This window comes from Bos grunniens, chromosome 23 (genome assembly GCF_055505025.1).
Source record: "Bos grunniens cultivar Pamir isolate PY7600 chromosome 23, Bosgru_T2T1.0, whole genome shotgun sequence".
Lineage (NCBI taxonomy): Eukaryota > Metazoa > Chordata > Mammalia > Artiodactyla > Bovidae > Bos > Bos grunniens.
The window spans coordinates 8,612,345-8,635,130 of NC_141187.1; the positions used below are offsets into that span (position 1 = coordinate 8,612,345).

Genomic DNA, 22,786 nt, shown 5'->3' on the forward strand with positions numbered 1-22,786 from the left:
AAGGACCTACCATATACCATGGGGAACTGCTCAATATTCTGTAATAACCGAAGTGGGAAAATAATCTGAAAAAGAGTAGATACATGTATAAGCGAATCCCTTTGCTGTACACCTCCTGAAAGTAACACAACACTGTAAATCAACTATATACTTCAATAAAAAAAAAAAATTTAAAAATAAAAATGAAGTCCTCAACTTTACTCAATGTAAAGACCTATATGGGCGAACAGTCTAGAAAAGAGTGGATGCATGTATATGTGTAACTGATTCACTCTGCTGTACAGCAGAAACTAACACAACAGCTAACATCAACTATAAAAACATTCAGTCTTCAAAAAATACATAAATAAAATGAAGTCCTCACAATAATCCCACAAATAGATACGCATCACCCTTTTACAAATGAGGAAACTGAGGCTCAGAGCCACTGAGTAGCAATCCCGCAGCAGGTCAATAGCCGAGTCAGTGTCAGTAACGCACCGCACCGCCCGGGTCGCTCCAGCCATACCGAGCCTGGTGAGCGGCCTGCCGCCCCCTGCTCTGCTCAGCCAGCGAGCAGAGCTTCCCTCCGCCCGAGCTTCCCTCTGTCACTTCTCCCCTTTTGGTGCCCGCTCCAGCTGGACTATCACAACTCTCTCTTTCCTAGTTCTTTTTCTTTTTTTTTTGGCCCTGTGGTTTGCAGGATCTCAGCTCCCGGACCAGGGATGGAATCCTGGCCCTGGGCAGTGAGAGCGCGAGTTCTGGCCACTGGACCACCAGGGAGTCCCTTCTTTCTAGTCTTCAGTCTCAGCCCTGTTGCCACTGAGTGCACCCCGCGTGGGCCCCCACCCGCCCGCACTGTTGCTGCCAGGGAGATGGCTGAGGAAAGAAATCCGGTCTGTTGCTTATTACCTCTAAGGTTTAAACTCCTTCTCAAGGCCTCGCTCCAGCCCTTGCTACACCCAGAAACTTATGTCCCTCATCCACCCTCCTCTGAATCCTGTGCTCAACTCAGCCAAAGAAAGACCTTCCCAGATTCTCCCCAGCTTTTTCCTGCCACTGGACCTTGGCACATGCTGTTCTCTCTGCCCAGAAGATGCTCGTTCCACCATCAGCAAGTCCTACACAATCTCCAAAAACTGCTCGTCACCTCCACTGTGCAGGTAACGCTGCCTGCCCGTCCCCCATGACACGTCCGCACACACCTTCCAAGGGGCCCCGCTCAGCCTGCAGCCACGCCCAGGCCCCTCCTTCACGCACGTCGCAGACCCCCGCAGCAGCGTCGGGCTCTACGACTGCTCACACAGTGTCTACGTGGTTGCTCTCATCAGCCTTCGAGGGCTCTCCCGGTGAGCAGACGGCCACTTCCTCTTTCACTTCACACCTAGCTTCCTTCCTCCTTAATTTTGCCCCCTTGGACAGGTTTCCCACAGCTCCTTTGTGAAATAGGAACTATGTCTTATTCTTTAGATCTTTAACCTGCCCAGTGCCTGGGGAAAGACTTTAAGCATAAACAAACCGTAGGGAACTTCCTCTGTGGCCCAGTAGCTAAGACTCGGAGCTGCCCATGCAGGGGGCCCGGGTTCGACCCCAGGTCAGGGAGCTGGATCCCACATTCAGCAACTAAGAGTTTGCACTTGGCAACTAAAGATCCCGCATGCTGCAATTAAGACCCGGCGCAGTCAAACATATAAATGTTAAACAAATAATAACAGTGATGAGACCACCTTGGTATCCCCATCCATCCCCGTGCCCCCACATAGATCCCCTAACAGTCTCACCGGCCCTGCCTAGGGCTGGCAGGCGGGGAGCTGACGTCGGGACGGGCTCATCATTAAGGTGGGGTAAAGGTAGGGTAGACAACCCTCCCGGGTTTGCCCAGGGTTGAGGAGTTTTGCTGGACATGGGATTTTTAGCAGTAAAACTGAGAAAGTCCTCCGGGAAAATTGGGATGGGTGATCACGTCATGAGTGGGAGACGTGATCATCACTCGGAAGTGAAGGAGACAGAACTGGTAGACACCAAGCTGTACCACTGTCCAGGTTCTGCGCTCATCCCTTACAGACTCCATCTCATGATGCGCCTCGCATTTGACTCCTGATCGTTAGAGTCTATTATACCCACTTCATAGAAGAGAAAACAGGTTCAGAGAGGCCTATTGATGTGGCCTAAACCACTGGATCCATAGACCATGCCTTTCTGCTGAACATGCTGTCTCCGGGGTCCTTCAACCACCTCCTTCCCTGGTGCCTGCCCCCTCCTCTCCACAACAGTAGCCTCCCCTGGCGGGGTACCGGGCCTGTCACCCCCAGGGGGGCCTCACCTCAACCTCAGATGGCCCAGATAAGACTAGCTTCTTGTCAAAGCAAGAGGAACCCGCCGTCCTTGCCAAACTCCCATTATTTGTGTGTCTTTGTATAGCAAGTCAATGTTGATACGCAGTAAAATATTTCTCATATGTGTCTGCCAGATGAGGACACTGCTATTCTTGTCCAGTAAGCTAACATTTGATTAGAAGTTAGAGGAGAAAAGGGATTTATATCTCCAGTAATAAGATTTTTCTGCCAGGTGTTCGTTTGAAAAACCAGTATTACTAAAATGCTATCAGCTGTACTCACAGAATCATTGCTTTTATAATTTCTGAGACTCTGAGAACATAACACTGGCTAGCCACTAATACTTTCTTCTCTTCTGCCTCTGCAATGGGCTTCCCCAGAAAGGCAGGATGTAGAGACACTGAGTTTCTCCCAAAGTGATGATTTCCTGTCTTCCTGACTAGACTTTGCTTTTCATCTGTAGTTGCTACAGAAAAAAAGAAGACAGTTTCGTATTTTCTCTCATCCTTTTCTTCTCTTTCTTAAAACCAACCAACCAAACAAAACAATGGTTTTTCAAGCCTGCTTGTATGTTTCTAAGTAACCCCAGGGAAATGAAAGCTGAAAAGTTACTAACAGGATGATAGTTCTAAGTGGTTAGAAAGCCCTGTATCTCCATCCGAGTGAAACTTCCTGCTCTGTGATGGGAAGTGGGGGTGGCTGTTCTGGGTTCGTGGCCACCACGACCTGTCGTTCTACATTCTTGATTTGAGAGAAAACAAGTGCCGTCAAACACGCCCCACCCCAACACACTCACACACTCACACACACACTCACACACACTCACACACTCACACACACTCACACTCACACTCACGCACACTCACACTCACGCACACTCACGCACACTCACATACACTCACTCACACACACACACACTCACACACTCACACACACTCACACTCACGCACACTCACATACACTCACTCACACACACACACACACACATGCACACACATCTCTCAGTTCCTATACTGGATTCCTTGCTGCACCTTCTGTCTTCCATAAGGAATCCCCCTAACTTGGCCCCTAGTTCCCTGAGGTCTGGTCAGTGACTTGGTGCTGATACTGGCTGTGAACCTTTGCTTATATCTCCACTTAAAATTCTACATCCATTCTGGATCTGACCCCAACCACAGTGACCCGACCCCCAGACCCCTCAGGCTGGTCCCAGGATTAGGCTCTTCCATCACTGCCTTTGGTCTCACAAATAGACCCTGCCAAGCCCCACCGTGATTTAAGCCACGATTCGGCCAGGAAGAAAAATCGAATGAAATAAAGAATGCTGAGCAACCGAGGCAGCAGCGTGGGGTCGAGAAGCAGGTTCAGAGAGCAGCACTGTGAGTGGGAATAGTGGTTCGGCCTTATTTCAGAGCAAGGTGGAAAACCAAGCAGAAAGGGCCTTGTTTCTGCTGAATCGGGCAAGCTGAAAGAGAAGGAGAAAACCAGGGAAAAGGAATTGACGCTTATCTGAGACATTGCTGTCAACCTTATTGTAGTGATCTCTTTAGTCCACAGAACATCCCTATTACATATGTTTTAGAGGAAATACTGACTTGATGTGTGTAAGATCATGGAGTTGGTGAGACAGGGAAATGCTGATTTCAAAGTTTATATCTTTTTTTCTGTGCCCATTGTTTCTGGTTATATTATAGATATAAGCAAAACAGGAATTCAGAAGTGAAACTTTGAAAAAAAAATTCAGATATTGTTAACTCCACCAACCAGAATGGAAGAACAAAGCTGGACATACACACACACGTCTGTCTGTCTGGCTATCTGTCTATCTGTCTATCTGATACATCTACTGATGTATCAACATTTTTTTAAACGTAGCTCCTGCCCAAGATTCCACCATGCAGTAGAAAATTAATTTTTTTCCGCCAAGCCCAACTATACTGAGCTTAGCAGAAGAAGTACTAGGAAGTGTGAAGACATGAGAGAAGTCAAACAACTTGGTTCCAACCGCACAGCTGAGGGAATCCCCAGTGCTGACTTTTGCTGTGTGAAGAGGAGCAGGGCTGAGTGAGAATCACTCACTCTGAGTGCTATTCACCCAGTGATGTCACTGACTAATGTCTGAGTAATGACTGTTCATACCCACCACCCCTCCTAACCATTCCTTCAGGCTTGACTGAGAGACTGGGAGCTTCGTGAAGGAAAAGGGCTCCCAGGGAACAGGCGATAGATGTGAGGGGGTGACGCTGTGTCCAAATGGACAGGGTCCATGAGAGGAAGGTGGGGAGGGGTATAGCTCACCTCCTTTTGACCGTGTAAGAAGTAAAGGGATGACAAAAATATAGACCAGAAAAAGCAAAAACAACCCCCCCAAAACCCCTCCAAAATTTAAAAAACAAAAATAAGTATAGGCCGAGAATAAAAATTACATGAACTTTGTAAGATTTTGAAAATTTTGCATAATTTTTCTTCCTATCTTTATTAATCTTCTCTCTTTTCTGGTTGGGGTTGAAAATAAAAATCTCAAACGTGGATATAACTACAAAATTTCAAACCATCTTGGTATTTTCACAGTTGAACGTATTCTTGGTGTTCCTGAGATGCAGTGTGATAGTAACTTTTGACCACAGAGCATTTTTCCAAAGGAGAAAACAAGGAAGCAATTGTAGAGCTCCCATGACAAAACGGAGAGTGTGCTTTGAACCTGAAGATGAAAAAGTTGCTGGAAGAGACACTGATGTATAGATCAGTGTTATGGACTCTGTGGGAGAGGGAGAGGGTGGGGAGATTTGGGAGAATAGCATTGAAACATGTATAATATCATGTATGAAACGGGTTGCCAGTCCAGGTTCGATACACTATACTGGATGCTTGGGGCTGGTGCACTGGGACGACCCAGAGGGAGGGTATGGGGAGGGAGGAGGGAGGAGGGTTCAGGATGGGGAACACAGGTATACCTGTGGTGGATTCATTTCGATATTTGGCAAAACTAATACAATATTGTAAAGTTTAAAAATAAAATAAAAATTAAAAAAAAAAAAAGAAAGAAATGGTCAAACTTGATGTATGTATTTAATAGCCAGGTAATGGAACCCCAACAAGGCATTACATCTTCTTTCTTTATTTCAATTTTAAAGAAAAAACAATAGATTAAAATTATTTATATGTATATTACAAAATATCAATTATTATCGTTCAGTCACTAAGTCATGTCCAACTCTTTGCGAGAGGAGTAATTATTCAATAAGTGGCAATATAGTAACTCATGCATTGAGGAATCCAACGATCTCTCCTTTAATTTCCTGATATTTTCAAGAACAGCATGCAAACATATACACACTCACAAACACACACACTTTATGATGCAAATCCCAAATCAGAAAATCCAGAAAAAGCGCAAAGAATACTTGACTACCTGTGCATTGGTTTAACAACTATTAAGATTTTCCCATATTTATTGCAACTGTGTGTGTGTGTATCTACATCCACTTCAAAATAAAGACATTATGGCATTTTATCTTTAAATACTTAAAGCTGTCTTGCTACATAACCACAGTAAAGTAATCATGCTGAACAAAGTTGAAAATAATTTCCTAATATCATTGATTATCCAGTCTATTTTTTCATTTATCTCGAAAGTATCTTTATATCTGTTTTCCCCCAAAAGTGTTGCCAAAAATCACCCTCTAAATTTGATTGTAATGCTATGCAGTGTCTCTTAATCCCCCCTCCTCCTTTTTTATATGATTTTTCAAGAGGTCAGGCCAATTGCCTTATAGAATATCTCATATTCTGTGTTCGTATGGTGGTTTTCTTCCTGGCTTCATTTGACTTATTCCTGTATCCAGTGTATTTTCTATAAACTAGAACTTTGAGCAAAAGGCTTTATTAGATTTCGATTAAAGATTTTTCACAGTAATTCTCCATAGGCGATGCTGTGTACTTTTCCTCTCATCAAGACGCCTGTGATGACTGTGCTGTTGTCTCATTATTGGTGAAGTCGTGCTAGACTGGCGAGCCGAGGCAGTGGCTGCCAGATCTCTCCACTATGAAGATACATTTCCATCCTCAGCAAACAAGCCGCAGGCTCTACACTTTGGCGAGATGGGACTCTCCCTTTTCAGGCCTCTGTTTCCTAACATTTAGACACCTTCCCTGAGTCAATTCTCCCATTAGGGTTACAAAATGCTTATTTAATCATTCTATTATTTCCTAGCTGGCCGTCATCTGAAAGGAAGACATTTTCTCATCCAGTGAACTATATAGTTCTTTCTGAAAAAATCAGGAAATCAGCTAGTTTCCTTTAAGTATCACTTATCTTTGTTAGGAGTAGAATATCACCCCCAGTGGTCATAGAAAAGTTCTGTTGTTGTTGCTTACTTTATCTTTATTTTGATTATTATTAAGGACTTGTGCATTTTTATCCATTCAGTGTGCTTACGTTGGTTACAGAAAAAAATTTTTAAATTGTCGAATTGCCCCAAATTTGGCCAGTTGGAGCTCCTTCAAGCTGGCTGCTCTTTTCTTTCATTTTTTATAAATATACTTTTATTTTTTTAACATATTTATTTTTATTTTGGTTGCACTGGGATTTCATGTGGCGTGCAGCTGAGTTGCCCTGTGGCATGTGGGATCTTAGTTCCCCAACCAGGGACAGAACCTACATCCCCTCTGTTGGAAGGCAGGTTCTTTACCACTGGAACACCAGACAAGTCCCTACTCTTTTCTTTCGATGTGATTCCAGTAGTCTGAGTACTTTCTTGCTTTCTGAAACAAGCTTGCTTTGCATATTCCCTAATCCAGGCCTGAAATAAGTCACTTCTCTAAGACGCTCCAGTTCCTTTTATTGGGTGATGATATTAAGAAATCACAATCTGCATTCTAGAAACAACCACCACTCCTGAAGGACCATTGCTTCTAGGTTCTATCACTTGCTAGAGCTAGAAAATATATATACTTGTAAATCATTAGTTTAAATTGGCCATTTCCAGTTCAAATTTAATATTAGTGTTTTAATTTAGCTACTTTTTTCTTTCCTTTTATACATTAAAAATCATCCTTCCCAAATACATTACATCAGTCATTCCTGCATTGCTTTATCCTATAATATATATAAACAAAGTTTCAAAATAATAATACAATATTATTACTAACGATAAAACTACTGAATGACCTTCAATGTTTTTAGTAGTTCTTTTTGTCCTTGGAATATAGTCCACAGGGAATATACAGTATTGTTTTCTAATAGGAGTTAAAATAATTCTTGTCTCTCTGGTTCAGTCGTTTATGTCTTAAATTTTAGGGGTTTTTGTTTCATGTTTATAAAAATTATAAAGTACTTATATATTTCCAAAGTCAGTATCCAGTTTTATCCCTGTTGCCTCAAATGCATTCCCTCTTTTCTTCCTTCCCCTCCCCATTTTTAACAATTTCTGGTTTATCCTTTCAGTGTGGTTTTTTGCAAACATCTCCCCTCTTTCTTACCCCAAGGGTAGCACATACTGTATGCCTTCTTTTGTATTGATATCTTGCAATTTTTCCACTACATACTGGGGATCCCTCCATATCAGCTCAAAGAGACCTTCCCCATTCTTTTTAACAGCTTTGTGTTTCTCCACTGCACGGATGTACCATAACTCTTTCATCCAGGACATTCTCACTGGACGTGTTTCCAGTGTTTTGTTATTAGCAAACATGACATGTCCTTTTTGAAAGGCAGAGTACTATAAACTAACAGCTACGTATCTATGTTTGGCATTTCCTTACCCATATTAAAATATGCTTTAGAAGAAAAAGATTACTTACATTGATTTACGTTATTAACATCCTTCAGAACATTTGAGTTTCATGGAACAATTTAGGACAATACCATGGTAGGTGTGCAGACTCATAGCTCTGACAGATATAAGTGTTTAGACTACTGCTTGGCAAACTGCAAGTGCTCAATACGTGAAAATCTCCCCTGGTGGCTCAGACGGTCGAGAGTCTGCCTGCAATGTGGGAGACATGGGTTTGATCCCTGGGTTGGGAAGATCCTCTGGAAAAGAAAATGAGTACCCACTCCAGCACTCTCGTCTGGAGAATCCCCTCGGACAGAGGAGTCTGGCGGGCTTCAGTCCATGGGGTTGCAAAGTTGGACATGACAGCGACTAACAATACATAAAACTAATAGTATTCAGAAAAGCAATAGTATTGGTAACAGCAGAAAGTTTTTAAATGTTTTCTTTGTTTGGGCATGTCATCAAGGAATCTGAGAGCTGAGTAGGCTACATCTTACTCTTTGGTCAGTTATTTGATGAACATGTGTTGAGTAACTGCTGCGTTCTGGGCAATAGGGTAAGAACTCGTACCTGGAGCCAGAGCATACACTGCCAGCCTGAGGGAAGGAATGAAGGACAACAGGGAGTCAAACCAGGTCTTGGGAGTGGCACTGAGGATCCAGGGGCGAGGCAGCAGAAAGTTTCCAGGGGGCAGAAATGCCAGGGGGTCTTCTCTTGTGAAGAGGAAGTTGACTCAAATTCGGAGCCTCCATTGGAGTTGGAATCAAACCACAAGACACAGTCAAATCACAGAATTAGTGGCAATGGCCAGAGACGAGGGGAGGGGAGGAGAGGGGGGAGGAAGTGGCAGCTCCTGAGTGGCCTGGCCACTCAGAAGAGGAAAGGAAGCCTGAGAGGAGAGGCTGCATGCTACGAGAAATGTCTGTCCACGGACAGAAACAAGTCACGTGATCGAGAAGGGGTAAACGGGTGGTTTATTCAGCAAAGCTCATCAGGGAAGACTCTGAATTTTTACCCCAGGACTTATGAATGGATGGCAAGTTGGAAGCATTGATGTTAAGGTCACAGGCAGGAGGATTCTAAGGCAAGAGAGTGTGGCTGTAGCGTCATGAAAAAAAAGAGGTGAGGTTGGAGAACCTTAGCCAGGAAGGAATTGAGAGTCTAAGTGAGAAAGAAAGTCTGAACGAGGGGATCTGCATGAATGGTTGGCAGAAGTGACATCTCTGCAGTCATTTCTAAACACGGTCATTCTGCTAGCTGGATATAAGAAACAGAAAACGCAAGTGTTCGTCGCTCAGTCGTGTCAGACTCTGCGACCTCATAGACTATAGGCTGCCAGGCTCCTCTGTCCATGGAATTCTCCAGGCAAGAATACTGGAGTGTAGCCATTTCTTTCTCCAGGGATCTTCAAACCTGGGTCTCCTGCATTGCAGGCAGATTCTTTACAGTCTGAGCCACCAGGGAAGTCAAGGTCCAACCCAAAAGACAAGGATGGTAAATCCTGACAAGGATGGTAAAGGGTGTTCCCCGGATGACAGCTGTCTCACTGAAGACATTAGTTAAGACTGAAGCCAACAGAAGATTCTTGGAGGTGTTTTTTGGGGGGTGGATTTTTGTTTTTCTTTGCCACGCCTTGCAGGATCTTAGTTCTGTGGACAAGGATTGAACCGGGGGCCCTCATCAGCGAAAGCGTGGATCAGGGGCGGTTCTGGAAGTTTTATCTGACAATAAAATGGACAGAAAACCTGAAACAGCTGGTTGTATTAGTGAAACTTGCAGTTCACTAATGCTAGGTACCAAGAGAACCAAGCAAAGAGAAAGTAAGGCAATTATTTATCCTAGGGAAAACAAAAAGCTGTATAAGAAAGGACGTTTGGCTGTGAACAGCCTTTACAAATTAATAACATAAACACTGAACACCAACCTGGTGAAAAGTTACAATATAACTATATTAAAGGAAGAGGTGCATGTGTGTGGTGTGAAGATGAAAAAAAAAATTAAGTCTTCTTCTTCCATAGCGAGGAGTAAAGAGAAAAGGCCTAAAGCTGAAAAATCAAGATGGAGTTAAACAAACGTGCTATTTACAGACAGAAGGTCAGCACCAACAGAATTAGTTAAAAACATTGGAAAGGACTTCCCAGGTGGTCCAGTGGTTGAGAATCTCCTTTCAGTGTGGGGAACGCAAGTTGGATCCCTGGTTGGGGAACTAATATCCCACATTCCACAAGGCAGTCACTGAGCCCACAGGCCACTGCTACTGAGCCTGCACACCACATCTGAGATCCGATGCAGCCAAATAAATAAATAAGTAAAGAAAAAAAATTTTTAAGTTGAAAGTTTTCAACTCTGGGCTTCCCTCATAGCTCAGTTGGTAAAGAATCCGCCTGCAATGCAGGAGACCCCGGTTTGATTCCTGGGTTGGGAAGATCCGCTGGAGAAGGGATAGGCTACCCACTCCAGTATTCTTGGGCTTCCCTTGTGGCTCAGCTGGTAAAGAATCCACCTGCAATGCGGGAGACCTGGGTTTGATCCCTGGGTTGGGAAGATCCCCTGGAGAAGGGAACGGCTACCCACTCCAGTATTCTGGCCTGGAGAATTCCTTGGACTGTGTAGTCCATGGGGTCAAAAAGAGTTGGACACGACTGAGTGACTCTCACTTTCACTAATCAACTCTGGGGGGAAGGACAGGATCAGAAGGGAGGCAGTGACTAAAACTTTTTTAAGCAAATCTGGCAGAACTATTGGACTCTCTAAACTATGTGGATAAACTTACTTTGTTAAAAATTAAAATTTTAAGAAAGAAAATCCATCAGAAAAGGAGATGTGGAGGCAGCTGATGTAGAAGTCTCCTTCAGAGAGAGTGGCTGGGAGGAGCTTGCAGGGTGGGCTGGGGGTTACAGGGCAGAGAGGAGGCTTCCTGTTCTCAATATATGAAAGCGATGGTATTTTTATTATGTATGGAGGGGAACCCTGGAAAGGGGGTAGAATTTGAAAATACAGAAAAGAAGTTGACTATCTACTCTAAAAGAGACTGAAAGAAGTCAGATCAAAAATGCATAACAATATTTTTTTTTAAGGGACCCGAAGAGAAAGACTTTGAGACTAGAAGAAAATAATGTGAGCGTGAGGCCAAATACATAAACCTAAAAGATTTGGAATTGCTCCATATTCCTTCCAAATTGCTTCTGGTGACTTCTGGGTAATATAGGCATAGTGAAGAAAAGCACACTTCTGGTCAAAAAATGAGGCACAAAAAATTTAAGTACAGTTGATTTACTATGTATCTTTAACTACTGCTGCACAGCTAAGTGCTTCAGCTACACACACACACACACTTTTACATATTCTTTTCCACTATAGTTTGTCACAGGATAGGGACTCTTGAGAATCCCTAGAACAGCAAGGAGATCAAACCAGTCCATCCTAAAGGCAATCAACCCTGAACATTCATTGGAAGGACTGATGCTGAAGCTGAAGCTCCAATACTTTGGCCACATGATGCGAAGAGCTGACTCATTTGAAAAGACCCTGGTGCTGGGGAAGATTGAGAGCAGGAGGAAAAGGGGACGACAGAGGATGAGCTGGTTGGATGGCATCACCGACTCAATGGACAAGAGTTTGAGCAAACTCTGGGAGATGGTGATGGATGGGAAAGCCTGGTGTGCTGCAGTCCATGGGGTCGCAAAGAGTCGGACACGACTAAGCGACTGAGCAACAACAAAAATTGAGTATTGCTCCTTGTGCCATATATAAAAGCTTACATCTGCTGACCCGAGTCTCCCATTCCATCCTCCCCCAACCACCTGCCCCCTGTCTGTTCAAAAGAGGACAATTTTAACAACTTTATTAAACATTAGGACAGAGATCAGGGAAACACTTTTCCAAGGATGCATCAAGTTAACTTTTAAGTAAAAGATCAACAGAGATGAGGGCGCGATGGAGCCAGACATCTCTCATGGTGTCTTCCAAGACCCTCTTCTTTCTCTGAGGACAACCCGACTCCTCACCTCAGAGGTGGGCGCCGGCCATCACGTTTGTACCGTGGGATCTGATCCCCGTGGGCCGGGGTGGACACTTTCCCTAAGCTTGGGCAATCGTTTGTTTTTTCAAAAACTTTAAATTGTGGCTGAGAGACACGGTCTCCGTGGGTGGCTAGAGCTGAGGTGACACACACACACAAGACCCACAAGATCGGCAGGTCGGCTGAACAGGACAGTCAGTCCACACAGAGAGAACACGGCTGACGCGCTCAGGGACCTAGAGAGCAGGGCGTCTGCGGCCCAGAGAGGGCTGGGCGCTGGGCTCTGCTGGCGCTTCAGCTCTGAGTTCTGCTCCCTGTGCGCCTGACTCAAACCCACCCTTGGGTTCTGGGTACCACTCCAGCATCTTTATTGTAAACACCCTCTCTTGTGTCTGTGATTATTCTAATAGCGTTTCCGTGACTGACTGGCAAACAAAAATCACGCCTAGGACAGCCCTCCCTCACTCCCACCCAAGTCCTCTTCTGGTCTGTGACTCCCCACCTCACTCTCTTCCGGGAAGCCCACGGAGTGCCCATAATCTCTTGGTTTCTTTCTTTTCCAGGACAAAACGCTCACAATTCCAAACCCTTTCTTGCCCCTACATACCTGTATTACGCTCAGCTTCTTCTTTATTGGGGGCGGGGGCTGTGTCACCTGGCATGTGAGAGCTTAGTTCCCCAACCAGGGATCAAACCCACATCCCCTGTGTTGGAAGGGCAGAGTCTTAACCACGAGACCACCAGGGAAGTCCCTTGCTCAACTTCTACGCCCTAAACGGCCCAGGTTTTCCAGAAAGTCTTCCCAAATCACTCAGACCTCAGGGATCCACTCTTCTGACGACCTCCGATGGCACCAGCCAGTCTCCATCCCCAGACCCCAGCCTGGGGCCAGAACGACTTCATCAGCACCATCTGGAGCGTGTTAAAAATTACAGAGTCCCTGTCACCACTCTCTCCACCCCAGAGATACTCATTCAGTAGATCTGGGAGTAGCCTGTACTCATCAAAAGGCTCCCAAGTGATTCTTCTGTGTATTCAGTTTGAAAACCACCAGTCTGTACCACTCATTTGGTACCTGATATAATAGCTCAGTTGGTAAAGAATCTGCCTGCAATGCAGGAGACCCTGGTTCGATCCCTGGGTTGGGAAGACCCCCTGAAGAAGGGAAAGGCTACCCACTCCAGTATTCTGGCCTGGAGAATTCCATGGATTGTATAGTCCCTGGGGTGGCAAAGAGATGGATACAATGGAGCAACTTTCACTTCACTTCATAAACTACTTTGTAGAGCTGGTTATTGCTTTGGGTGTACTTTAGATTTTGTTCACAGTAAACTAAAACCTTCTTCGTGCGTGGTGTCACTTCAGTCATGTTCGACTCTTTGTGACCCTATGGACCGTAGCCTGCCAAGCCCCTCTGTCCATGGGATTCTCCAGGCAAGAACACTGAAGTGGGTCGCCATGACCTCCTCCAGGGGATCTTCCGGAGCCAGCAACTGAAACTGCGTTTCTTATGTCTCCTGCGTTAGGCAGGCACGTTCTTTATCACTAGCACCACCTGGGAAGCCCTAGGCCACAGATTTAAAGAGGATTCAGAGAGATATCTTCTAGACCTCCCTTCTCACAGATATCTTGAGAAGTAGTAGATCACTACTCTCTACCCTCCTACCTGATGTGATGGACCTCAGACGGAGAATGTGCGCATCCTACCCAAGCCTTGGCCTCTCTTTGTCCTGCATGGAATGCTAGCGAATGCAGGAAAAGGAGATGGCATCTAGGTCACAGCTGGATACCATTGGCCTCTTCATGACGGTCAATCTGAGTAAGAGTGAAGTTTCCATGAATGTTCCCTTGCCTGGTGTCCTTCAAAACTGTCATCGGTTGGGGGAGTTGCAATGAACAGAATACTCTGCATCCCTTTGGGGGCAAATCTGAATTCAGGATATAAATTTCATGACGTCTATGTGAAATGGTCCGTTCACAAGTGACACACAAGGGGGCCCACGCTGATGAGTCAAATGAAGCAAGACATAGCTAGATTGGCCCATGAATGAATGCCAGTCCCCAGTAGCACGTCATGCTCAATGGCCATCACCAGAAATCCCCTCTTCCAGACCCTAGAGTCCTTTGCATGCATGCTTAGTCCCTTCAGTCATATCCAACTGTTTGGGACCCCACAGACTGTAGCCCACCAGGCTCCTCTGTCCATGGGGTTCTCCAGGCAAGAATACTGAAGTGGGTTGCCATGCCCTTCTCCAGGGGATCTTCCCGATCCAGGGACCAAACCCGTATCTCCTGCAGAGCAGGCAGAGTCTTTACCCACTGAGCCACCTGGGAGTTCCCCTAATGTCCCTTACACCCTTAGAGAATTGGCTAAGGCCTGGGAAGATGAACACTGTGCAAACATTGTTTAAAATTTTACTGCTGCTGGCCAGGGCTTTGGGTAGACCAATAAACTGTGTGTGTGTGTGTCTGTGTGTGCACATGTGTGTGTGTTGGAGCTGAGAAAAGGAACGCATTGGTTCCCCACAAGTCCCTGCCATGCGTATGGGGGCCAAAAAGGAGGAGACCTATAGGACAAGGGTTGATCCCATTCAAAGTCAGCATGATGAACTTGGTGGAGTCGAACTGAGCAGGCAAGGGCCGTCAGAAACTTGCCAGGAAGCTGAATGGTGTCTCACACTTGCTTCTCTCAGAAGGGCCATCACCTAAAGTAGCAAAACCCACATGGTCAAGGTTCAAGCTCACAATTCTGGGTCCTTTCTCTGTCCACCTCCCTCCAACCTGACCCCCTCGCCTCCCCTCTGCTTGTCCCTGCTCCCCTCCCGGAATCTCTCGTCCTCCACCCCCATCCTGTGTAGGTCCCCACCTTCCTCCCCCAGACCCCCGGAGCACCTGGGGGTGCTGGACAGGCACGTGCCCGTGATGATGAGGGTGATGCCCCCGAGGAAGCCCCCTAAGCCAAGGACCAGGCCGAGGGCACAGACCAGAGTCCCTGTGGTGTCAGGCAGCGCGGTGGGCACCTGGGGCTCTGGGAGAGAAAGGGAGGGTCAGGGGGTCCTGCAAAGGGGTTCAGGGTGAAGGATGCACAGGTCTGAGGTGGGTAGCGGGGAGGGGGCTCCGTACCCCAGTGCTGAAAGAGCGGCTGGTCCAGGCCCCAGTGCTCCACCTTGCAGTCGTAGAAGTCGTCCGCCAAGGGCACAAAGGTCAGGTAGTGGAACTTCCGGAATGAGTGGTCAGGCTGCGCGTAGAAGCTGCTCTGGGTCACGCCCTGGGTGACGGGATGGCCATTGCGCAGCCAGGTGATGTTGATGACCGGGGGGAAGATTTTGTCCACGATGCAGATGAGGACATTGGGCTCGCCCAGCTGCACGAGAGACTTGGGCAGCACGGCCACTCTGGGGGACACTAGGAAGAAGCAGGCCTTGAATCCCACAGGAGCAGCCTCCAGCTGGGGCCTCGTCAGGGGTGGACTGAGGGGTGCTTCCTGGTATCAGCCTTCTGAGAGCAGTGGATGCTCTGGGCTGGTGACACCAGGGCAGAAGCGGGGAACAGAGGGACAAGAGACTGAAGGGCCAGGGGGTGCCCAGGGGGTGCCGTATCTGCCAGGCAGGAGGGGTCATTCCTACAGGAAGAGGCTGCTGAAGGAATCTGAGGAGATCTAGAACCTCCTGGGAAAGAAAAGGGTTGAGTACAAGTCTCAGATTTTGAGAGTGGGGCCAGGGAGCCAACAGAGGCCTGAGGGGTGGGGCAGAGGCTTCTCTGGACCTCCTCTGCTTGCTGGGGGCCTGGGGGTGGGCAGGGGAAGGGCCTGGTACCGTTGGGGGCTCTGGTGCCGTTGGAGCGCTTCACCAAGTCCTCCAGATGCGCTTTGATCATTGCGATACTGACCAGCCCGCTCTGCGGGTCAAAGTAGGCGAAGTTGCCAAATTCAGGCAGACGCCACACAGCCTCCCTCTTCTTCAGATCCACAGAGAACAGCTGTTCTCCATCAAAATCATACGTGAACTGACCTGCACCATCATAGGACTGGTAGAAGGCTGGTCCATAGGAGCCCATGTGGTCAGCTGTGTTGGGTGAGTTCAGGGTCAGGGGGAGAAAAGAAAAGGTATCAGCTCTCATCCATCAGGTGTGATGGGTTGAGTCTCTGAGCTATGCCGCATCCTGGGTTCTGCGTGGGGGAAGAGCCCTGTTCTAACACTGAGTTGGTCCCTAGAGAGCAGAGGAGTTGCTGAGGGTTGGAAGGGAGAGGATGGAGGGGCTGGCCAGCACAGAGGCAAGGGTTTGGCCCAGCACACTGCGCTGGAAGAAGAGAGACCACCTAAGCTCAGGCTTGTGACCCTAGAGTTAAATCTTGACTCTGATCACCGGTCCAGTGGGGTCCTGTGCGTGAGACGAGAAGAGTAGGGGTGGGACGAGGAGAAACTAACTGAGGTTAAGAGCACCCATGGCATGCAAGGATTCTTCAATATACGCAAATCAATCAGCGTGATGCACCATATTAACAAACTGAAAGATAAAACCCATATGATCATCTCAATAAATGCAGAAAAAGCCTTTGACAAAATTCAGGACCCATTTATGATAAAAAAAAAAAAAAAGCTTCAAAAAATGGGCAAGGAAGGAACCTACCTCAACATAGTAAAGGCCGTATATGATAAGCCCACAGCAAACATTATTCTCAATGGTGAAAAACTAAAAGCATTCCCTCTAAGATCAGGAACAATGTGAGGGTGTCCACTCTCACCACTATTATTCAACATAGTTTTGGAAGTCCTAGCTACAGCAATCGGAGAAGAAAAATACATAAAAGGAATCCAGATAGGAAAAGAAGTAAAACTCTCACTGTTTGCAGATGACATGATACTATACATAGAAAACCCAAAAGAAACTATTAGAGCTAATCAGTGAATTCAGTAAAGTCATGGGATACAAGGTCAATACACAGAAATCACTTGCATTTCTTTATACTAACAGTGAAAAAATCAGAAAGAGAAATTAAGGAATCAATCCCATTCGCCACTGCAACAAAAAGAACAAAATATCTAGGAATAAACCTACCTAAGGAGACAAAAGAACTGTATATGGAAAATTATAAGACACTGATGAAAGAAATCAAAGATGCCATAAACAGATGGAGAGATACTCCATGTTCCTGGGTAGGAAGAATCAATACTGTGAAAATGACTATACTACCAATTGCAATCTACAGATTAAATCCAATGCCTATCAAATTACCAATGGCATTTTTCACAGAACCAGAACAAAAAGAAATATAAAAATTTGTATACAGACACAAAAGACCCCAAATAGCCAAAGTACTCTTGAGAAAGAAGAACGGAGTTGGTGGAATCAATCTTTCTGACTTCAGACTATACTACAAAGCTACAGTCATCAAGACAGTGTGGTACTGGCACAAAAACAGAAATATCAACCAATGGAACAAGACAGAAAGCCCAGAAATAAACCCACGGACCTATGGGTACCTTATTTTTGACAAAGGAGGCAAGAATATACAATGGGGCAAAGATAGCCTCTTCAATAAGTGGTGCTGGGAAAACTGGACAGCTATATGCAAAAGAATGAAATTAGAACACTTCCTAATGCCATACACAAAGAGAAACTCAAAATAGATTAAAAGCCTAAATGTAAGACCAGAAGCTATAAAACTCTTAGAGGAAAACATAGGCACAACACTTGATGACATAAATCAAAGCAAGATCTTCTATGACCTACCTCCTAGAGTAATGGAAATAAAAATAAACAAGTGGGACCTAATTAAACATAAAAGCTTTCACACAGCAAAGGAAACTACAAACAAGGCGAAAAGACAACCCTCAGATGGGAGAAAATAATAGCAAGGGAAACAACTGACAAAGAATTAATTTCCAAAATACACAAGCAGCTCATACAACTCAATACCAGAACAACAAACAACCCAATCAAAAAGTGGGAAAAAAGACCTAAACAGACATTTCCCCAAAGACATACAGATGGCTAACAAACACATGAAAAGATGCTCAACATCACTCATTATTGGAGAAATGCAAATCAAAACTACAATGAGATACCACCTCACACCAGTCAGAATGCCCATCCATCAAAAAGTCTACAAACAATAAATGCTGGAGAGGGTGTGGAGAAAAGGGAACGCTCGTGCACTGTTGGTGGGAATGTAAACTGATACAGCCAGTATGGAAGACAGTATGGAGACTCCTTAAAAAGCTAGGAATAAAACCACCATATGACCCAGCAATCCCACTCCTAGGCATATACCCTGAGGAAACCGAAACTGAAAAAGACACATGTATCCCATTGTTCATTGCAGCACTATTTACAATAGCTAGAACGTGGATACGACCTAGATGCCCATTGACAGATGAATGGATAAAGAAGTTGTGGTACATATACACAATGGAATATTACTCAGCCATAAACAGGGACAGATTTGAGTCAGTTCTAAAGAGGTGGACGAACCTAGAGCCTCTTATATGGAGTGAAGTAAGTCAGAAAGAGAAATATAAATATTGTATATGACACATATATATGGAATCTAAAAAGACGGTACTTGTAACTTTATTTTCAGGGCAGCAATGGAGAAACAGACATAGAGAGCAGACCTATGGACAAGGGGGGAGGGGAGGAGGGAGAGGGTGAGATGCATGGAGAGAGTAACATGGAAACTTACAATTGCATATGTGAAATACACGGCCAGTGGGAATTTGCTGTATGACTCAGGGAACTCAAACAGGGGCCCTGTGACAATCTAGAAGGGTGGGGTGGGGAGGGAGATGGGGGGGAGTTTTGGAAGGGAGGGGACATGGGTGTGTACCCATGGCTGATTCTTGTTGATGTATGACAGAAAACCACAAAATTCTGCAAAGCAATTATCCTTCAACTGAGCAACTGAACTGAACTGAATTATCCTTCAATTTTTAAAACAAAGGCAAAAAAAAAAAGCATCCGTGGGCACAGAAATGCAGTTTAAGTGGGTGTGAAGGAAAACAGAAGATGGCTGTAGGAGTAAGAATTAAGAAGGGTAGAAAAAGGCAGCCCAAGGTATTGCAGAGAGCAATAGAAAAGGAATTCAAAGTTCAAAGTTCATGTCCCATCTCTTCTGCTCAGAGCATTATGATTAAATGTGTCTCTTGACATGAATGAGGCTCAGCTTTCCAGAAATTAGGGTTTAGGTGACGGTGGATAAGATGGCTTGATAATCCTATGAAATTAATTGCAGAGCAGTCATGAGAAATCACCATGTGGGCAGCACGATACAGGCCCCAGGAATATAGACAAAACAGCTGTGGGCCCTGCAGACAAGGAGCTCGTGAACAGAGCAGGATAAAGACATAAACAACTCTCTATTGACCTGGTAAAAAATATGGTACTAGAGCTGGAGGTGAATGGGCACATTTCAAACCAGGAAGTTCTGCAGAAATCAGGATGCTGGGACTTCCTTGGCAGTCCAGTGGTTAAGACTCCATGCTTCCAATGCAGGGGAGGCGGGTTTGATCCTTGGGCAGGGAACTAAGATCACACATGCTGTGCATCTTGGCCACAAAATTTTAAAATATAAATTAAAAAAAAAGATGGAGTTCCTTGGTTGTACAGTGGATAAAAATCCACCTGCCAATGCAGGGGACACGGGTTTGATCCCTGGTCTGGGGAAATTCCACATGCCATGGAGCAGCTAAGCTGGTGCACTGCAGCTACCGAGCCCTGGCCCCCTCGAGCCTGTGCTCCACAGTAAGGGAAGCCGAGACACTGCAACTAGAGAGCAGCCTGGCTTGCTGCAGCTAGAGAAAGCCTATGCACAGCAGTGAAGACCCAGAGCAGCCACAAGTAGATAAATACATAAAAGTTGTTTTAAAAAATCAGGATGCTGGGCAGCAAGATGGAGGTTTGGGTCTCAGAGAGGGGGGAAGGGGACTTTCTTGGTGGTCCAGTGGTTAAGGCTTCACCTTTCAGTGCAGGGGTTACACGTTCGATCCCTGGCCAGAGGGTAGCTAAGATCCTACAATGCCGCACGTCCAAAAAACCAAAACATAAAACAGAAGCAATGTTGTAACAAATTCGATGGAGACTCTAAAAATGGTCCACAGTTAAAAAAAAAAAATCTAAAAAACGAAAGGAAGGAAGGAGGAATAGGAGGCACCAGAACATGGCTAGTGTGGCCAGGCTGAGCCTGTATTTTAGGTCCAGGACAGACCTGATCGAGGTGAGAGGGATGGGGAGTCTCTTGGCAACGGAAGTTGCCGTAAACCAGCGGAGAGGAACCGCTCACACTCTGTATCATCGCAAGGGTAACCCCACGCCCGTAATCTCCTCTCCTCGCCCAGCGCCCTCAGCACTCACCCTTGATGGCCCCAACTTCCTGGAGGCTCAGGAGGGTCATCAAGGTGTGCAGTCCCAGGACCAGCCTCCCCCTGAGGACCATTGCCCTCTGGTGCTTTAACCAAATAAGTCCCGCTTGGTGTTGGGGGTAAAGGAAGAAGGTGGAGGTAAAGAGGAAGCAAACAGATTCTGGGGTGGGGGTGGGGAGCCCCCTGCTGTGTTCAGCCAATCAGAGAAATTCTCTCAGTTGGGGTAGCTGTTGCTGGGGGAAGATGCGAAGGAAAGCGCCTGGATGAGAAGATGGAAGAGGTCAGTGGGCCCAGGTGCCCCAGGGAGGCTTGTCCACAGGAAAGTCAGGAGGGGTGGGAGGGCCTTAGACCCAGGGTTCCTACATCCTCCAAGGGGGACCCTTTGAAGGCAGAGAAAAGGCCATTGAAGCGCAAATCCTCTTTGATCCGTGGGGTAGGGGCTCCTACTTATCTTGGAAGTCTTTGTGGACCAATTTGGAGTTGAAAAATAGAATAAATATGGGGGTTCTTTGGCGATCCAGTGGTTAGGACTCCAAACTCCCACTGTAGGGGACGTGGGTCCGATCCCTGGCGGGGGAACTAAGATCCCACAAAATCTTTTTTTCCAGCACAGCCAAGAAAAAAAATTACATAGAAATTTTAAAAGGGAAACGTTGAATCAGTTCAGGTCAGTTCAGTCGCTCAGTCGTGTCTGACTCTTTTCGACCCCATGAATTGCAGCACACCAGGCCTCCCTGTCAATCACCAACTCCCGGAGTTCACCCAATCCCACGTCCATCGAGTTGGTGATGCCATCCAGCCATCTCATCCTCTGTCATCCCCTTTTTCTCCTGCCCCCAATCCCTCCCAGCATCAGGGTCTTTTCCAATGAGTCAATTCTTCGCATCAGGTGGCCAGAGTACTGGAGTTTCAGCTTTAGCATCATTCCTTCCAAAGAAATCCCAGGGCTGATCTCCTTCAGAATGGACTGGTTGGATCTCCTTGCAGTCCATGGGACTCTCAAGAGTCTTCTCCAACACCACAGTTCAAAAGCATCAATTCTTCGGCAGTCAGCTTTCTTCATAGTCCAACTCTCACATCCATACATGACCACTGGAAAAACCATAGCCTTGACTAGATGGACCTTTGTTGGCAAAGTAATGTCTCTGCTTTTGAATATGCTATCTAGGTTGGTCATAACTTTCCTTCCAAGGAGTAAACATCTTTTAATTTCATGGCTGCAATCACCATCTGCAGTGATTTTGGAGCCCCAAAAAATAAAGTCTGACACTTGTTGGATACACAGTAGCAAAAAATATTTAGAGGCTTTAAATCATGTTTAAAATTATTACTTTATTTCATTATATGAGGGAAAATGTATCATTGTTAGAGATGTTTAGAGTACAAAAGAACTCCAGCAGGGCTGTTCTGAGCAGGGCAGAGAGCACTGGGTGGCCTCCATGAGTTCGTCCAGGTCCCCTGTGCCCCATCTCAGACTGAAGGTTGACCTGTATGGACCAAATCACCCTTATTTTTGGCTTCCAATTGGGCTCAGCCAATGGGAGGCATGGAGTGCCCAGGTGGCACATTGGCAAAGAATCCGCCTGCCAGTGCAGAAGATGCAAGAGACCCGGGTTGGATCCCTGGGTGAGGAAGATCCCCTGGGGAAGGAAATGGCAACACACTCCAGTATCCTTGTCTGGAAAATTCCATGGACAGAGGAGCCTGGCAGGCTACAATCCACGGGGTTGCAAAGAGTCAGACACGACTGATCATACACACACACACACACAATGGGAGGCATTGGCAGAATTTAGTCTAATGTAAAACATATGTAAAGTTAATTCTCTGTCCTGGTAAACAGAAGTCTAACCAAATATCCGAAGGCAATGTGTCAAAAATGATGAAAGAAATAATTTTCAACTTGGAAGGGATCTGAGAAATCATCAGTTTCCAAACCTGACCACACAGAAGAATCAGCCATGGAGTGTGTTAAAAATACGAATTCTTGGGTTCCATCCTGACCTGAGTTAAAGTAGCCTTTCCACAGCTGGGGCCAGGGGACCTGTGTGTCTAGCGTGCTCCCTAGGTGATTCTTGGGCAACAGGTTATGGACTGCTTTCTGGCACAAACAAATGCCCGCTCTGGTGTTCTTTTCTGCACCAAGTGGAGTAGATAGAGACTTCTGACTTCAAACTAACCAGATTATGAGTACTGATGGATTTTGGTGGCACAGTTTATGGGACCCCTAGCCTTGGTTCTTTTTGTTTCCATTCCCCAGGATCTAGACGAATGCCTAGCGCAGAGTGATGGCCAACAGATATTTTTGTGGGA

At 45.9% G+C, this 22,786-nt stretch overlaps 1 protein-coding gene across 5 annotated transcripts; it reads right to left on the reverse strand.

Annotated features, from left to right (window-relative positions):
- Positions 1-11,919: 11,919 nt before the first annotated feature.
- On the reverse strand, positions 11,920-20,661 carry LOC147346569 (HLA class II histocompatibility antigen, DO alpha chain-like). Of its 5 annotated transcripts, XM_086371103.1 has the most exons (6): positions 20,466-20,640; positions 16,124-16,177; positions 15,929-16,010; positions 15,237-15,518; positions 15,006-15,141; positions 11,920-14,818 (listed from the first exon to the last, which is right to left on the reverse strand). In XM_086371103.1, exons 2-6 carry the CDS (start codon positions 16,157-16,159, stop codon positions 14,815-14,817), a joined length of 540 nt encoding a protein of 179 aa, XP_086227229.1. In that variant the 5' UTR covers positions 16,160-16,177; positions 20,466-20,640; the 3' UTR covers positions 11,920-14,814. The 5 variants fall into 5 exon arrangements, with proteins under 5 accessions (XP_086227229.1, XP_086227227.1, XP_086227228.1 ...); XM_086371101.1 differs by having other exon boundaries at positions 15,929-16,177; positions 20,466-20,661; XM_086371102.1 differs by lacking the exon at positions 15,929-16,010 and having other exon boundaries at positions 20,466-20,621.
- Positions 20,662-22,786: the final 2,125 nt, after the last annotated feature.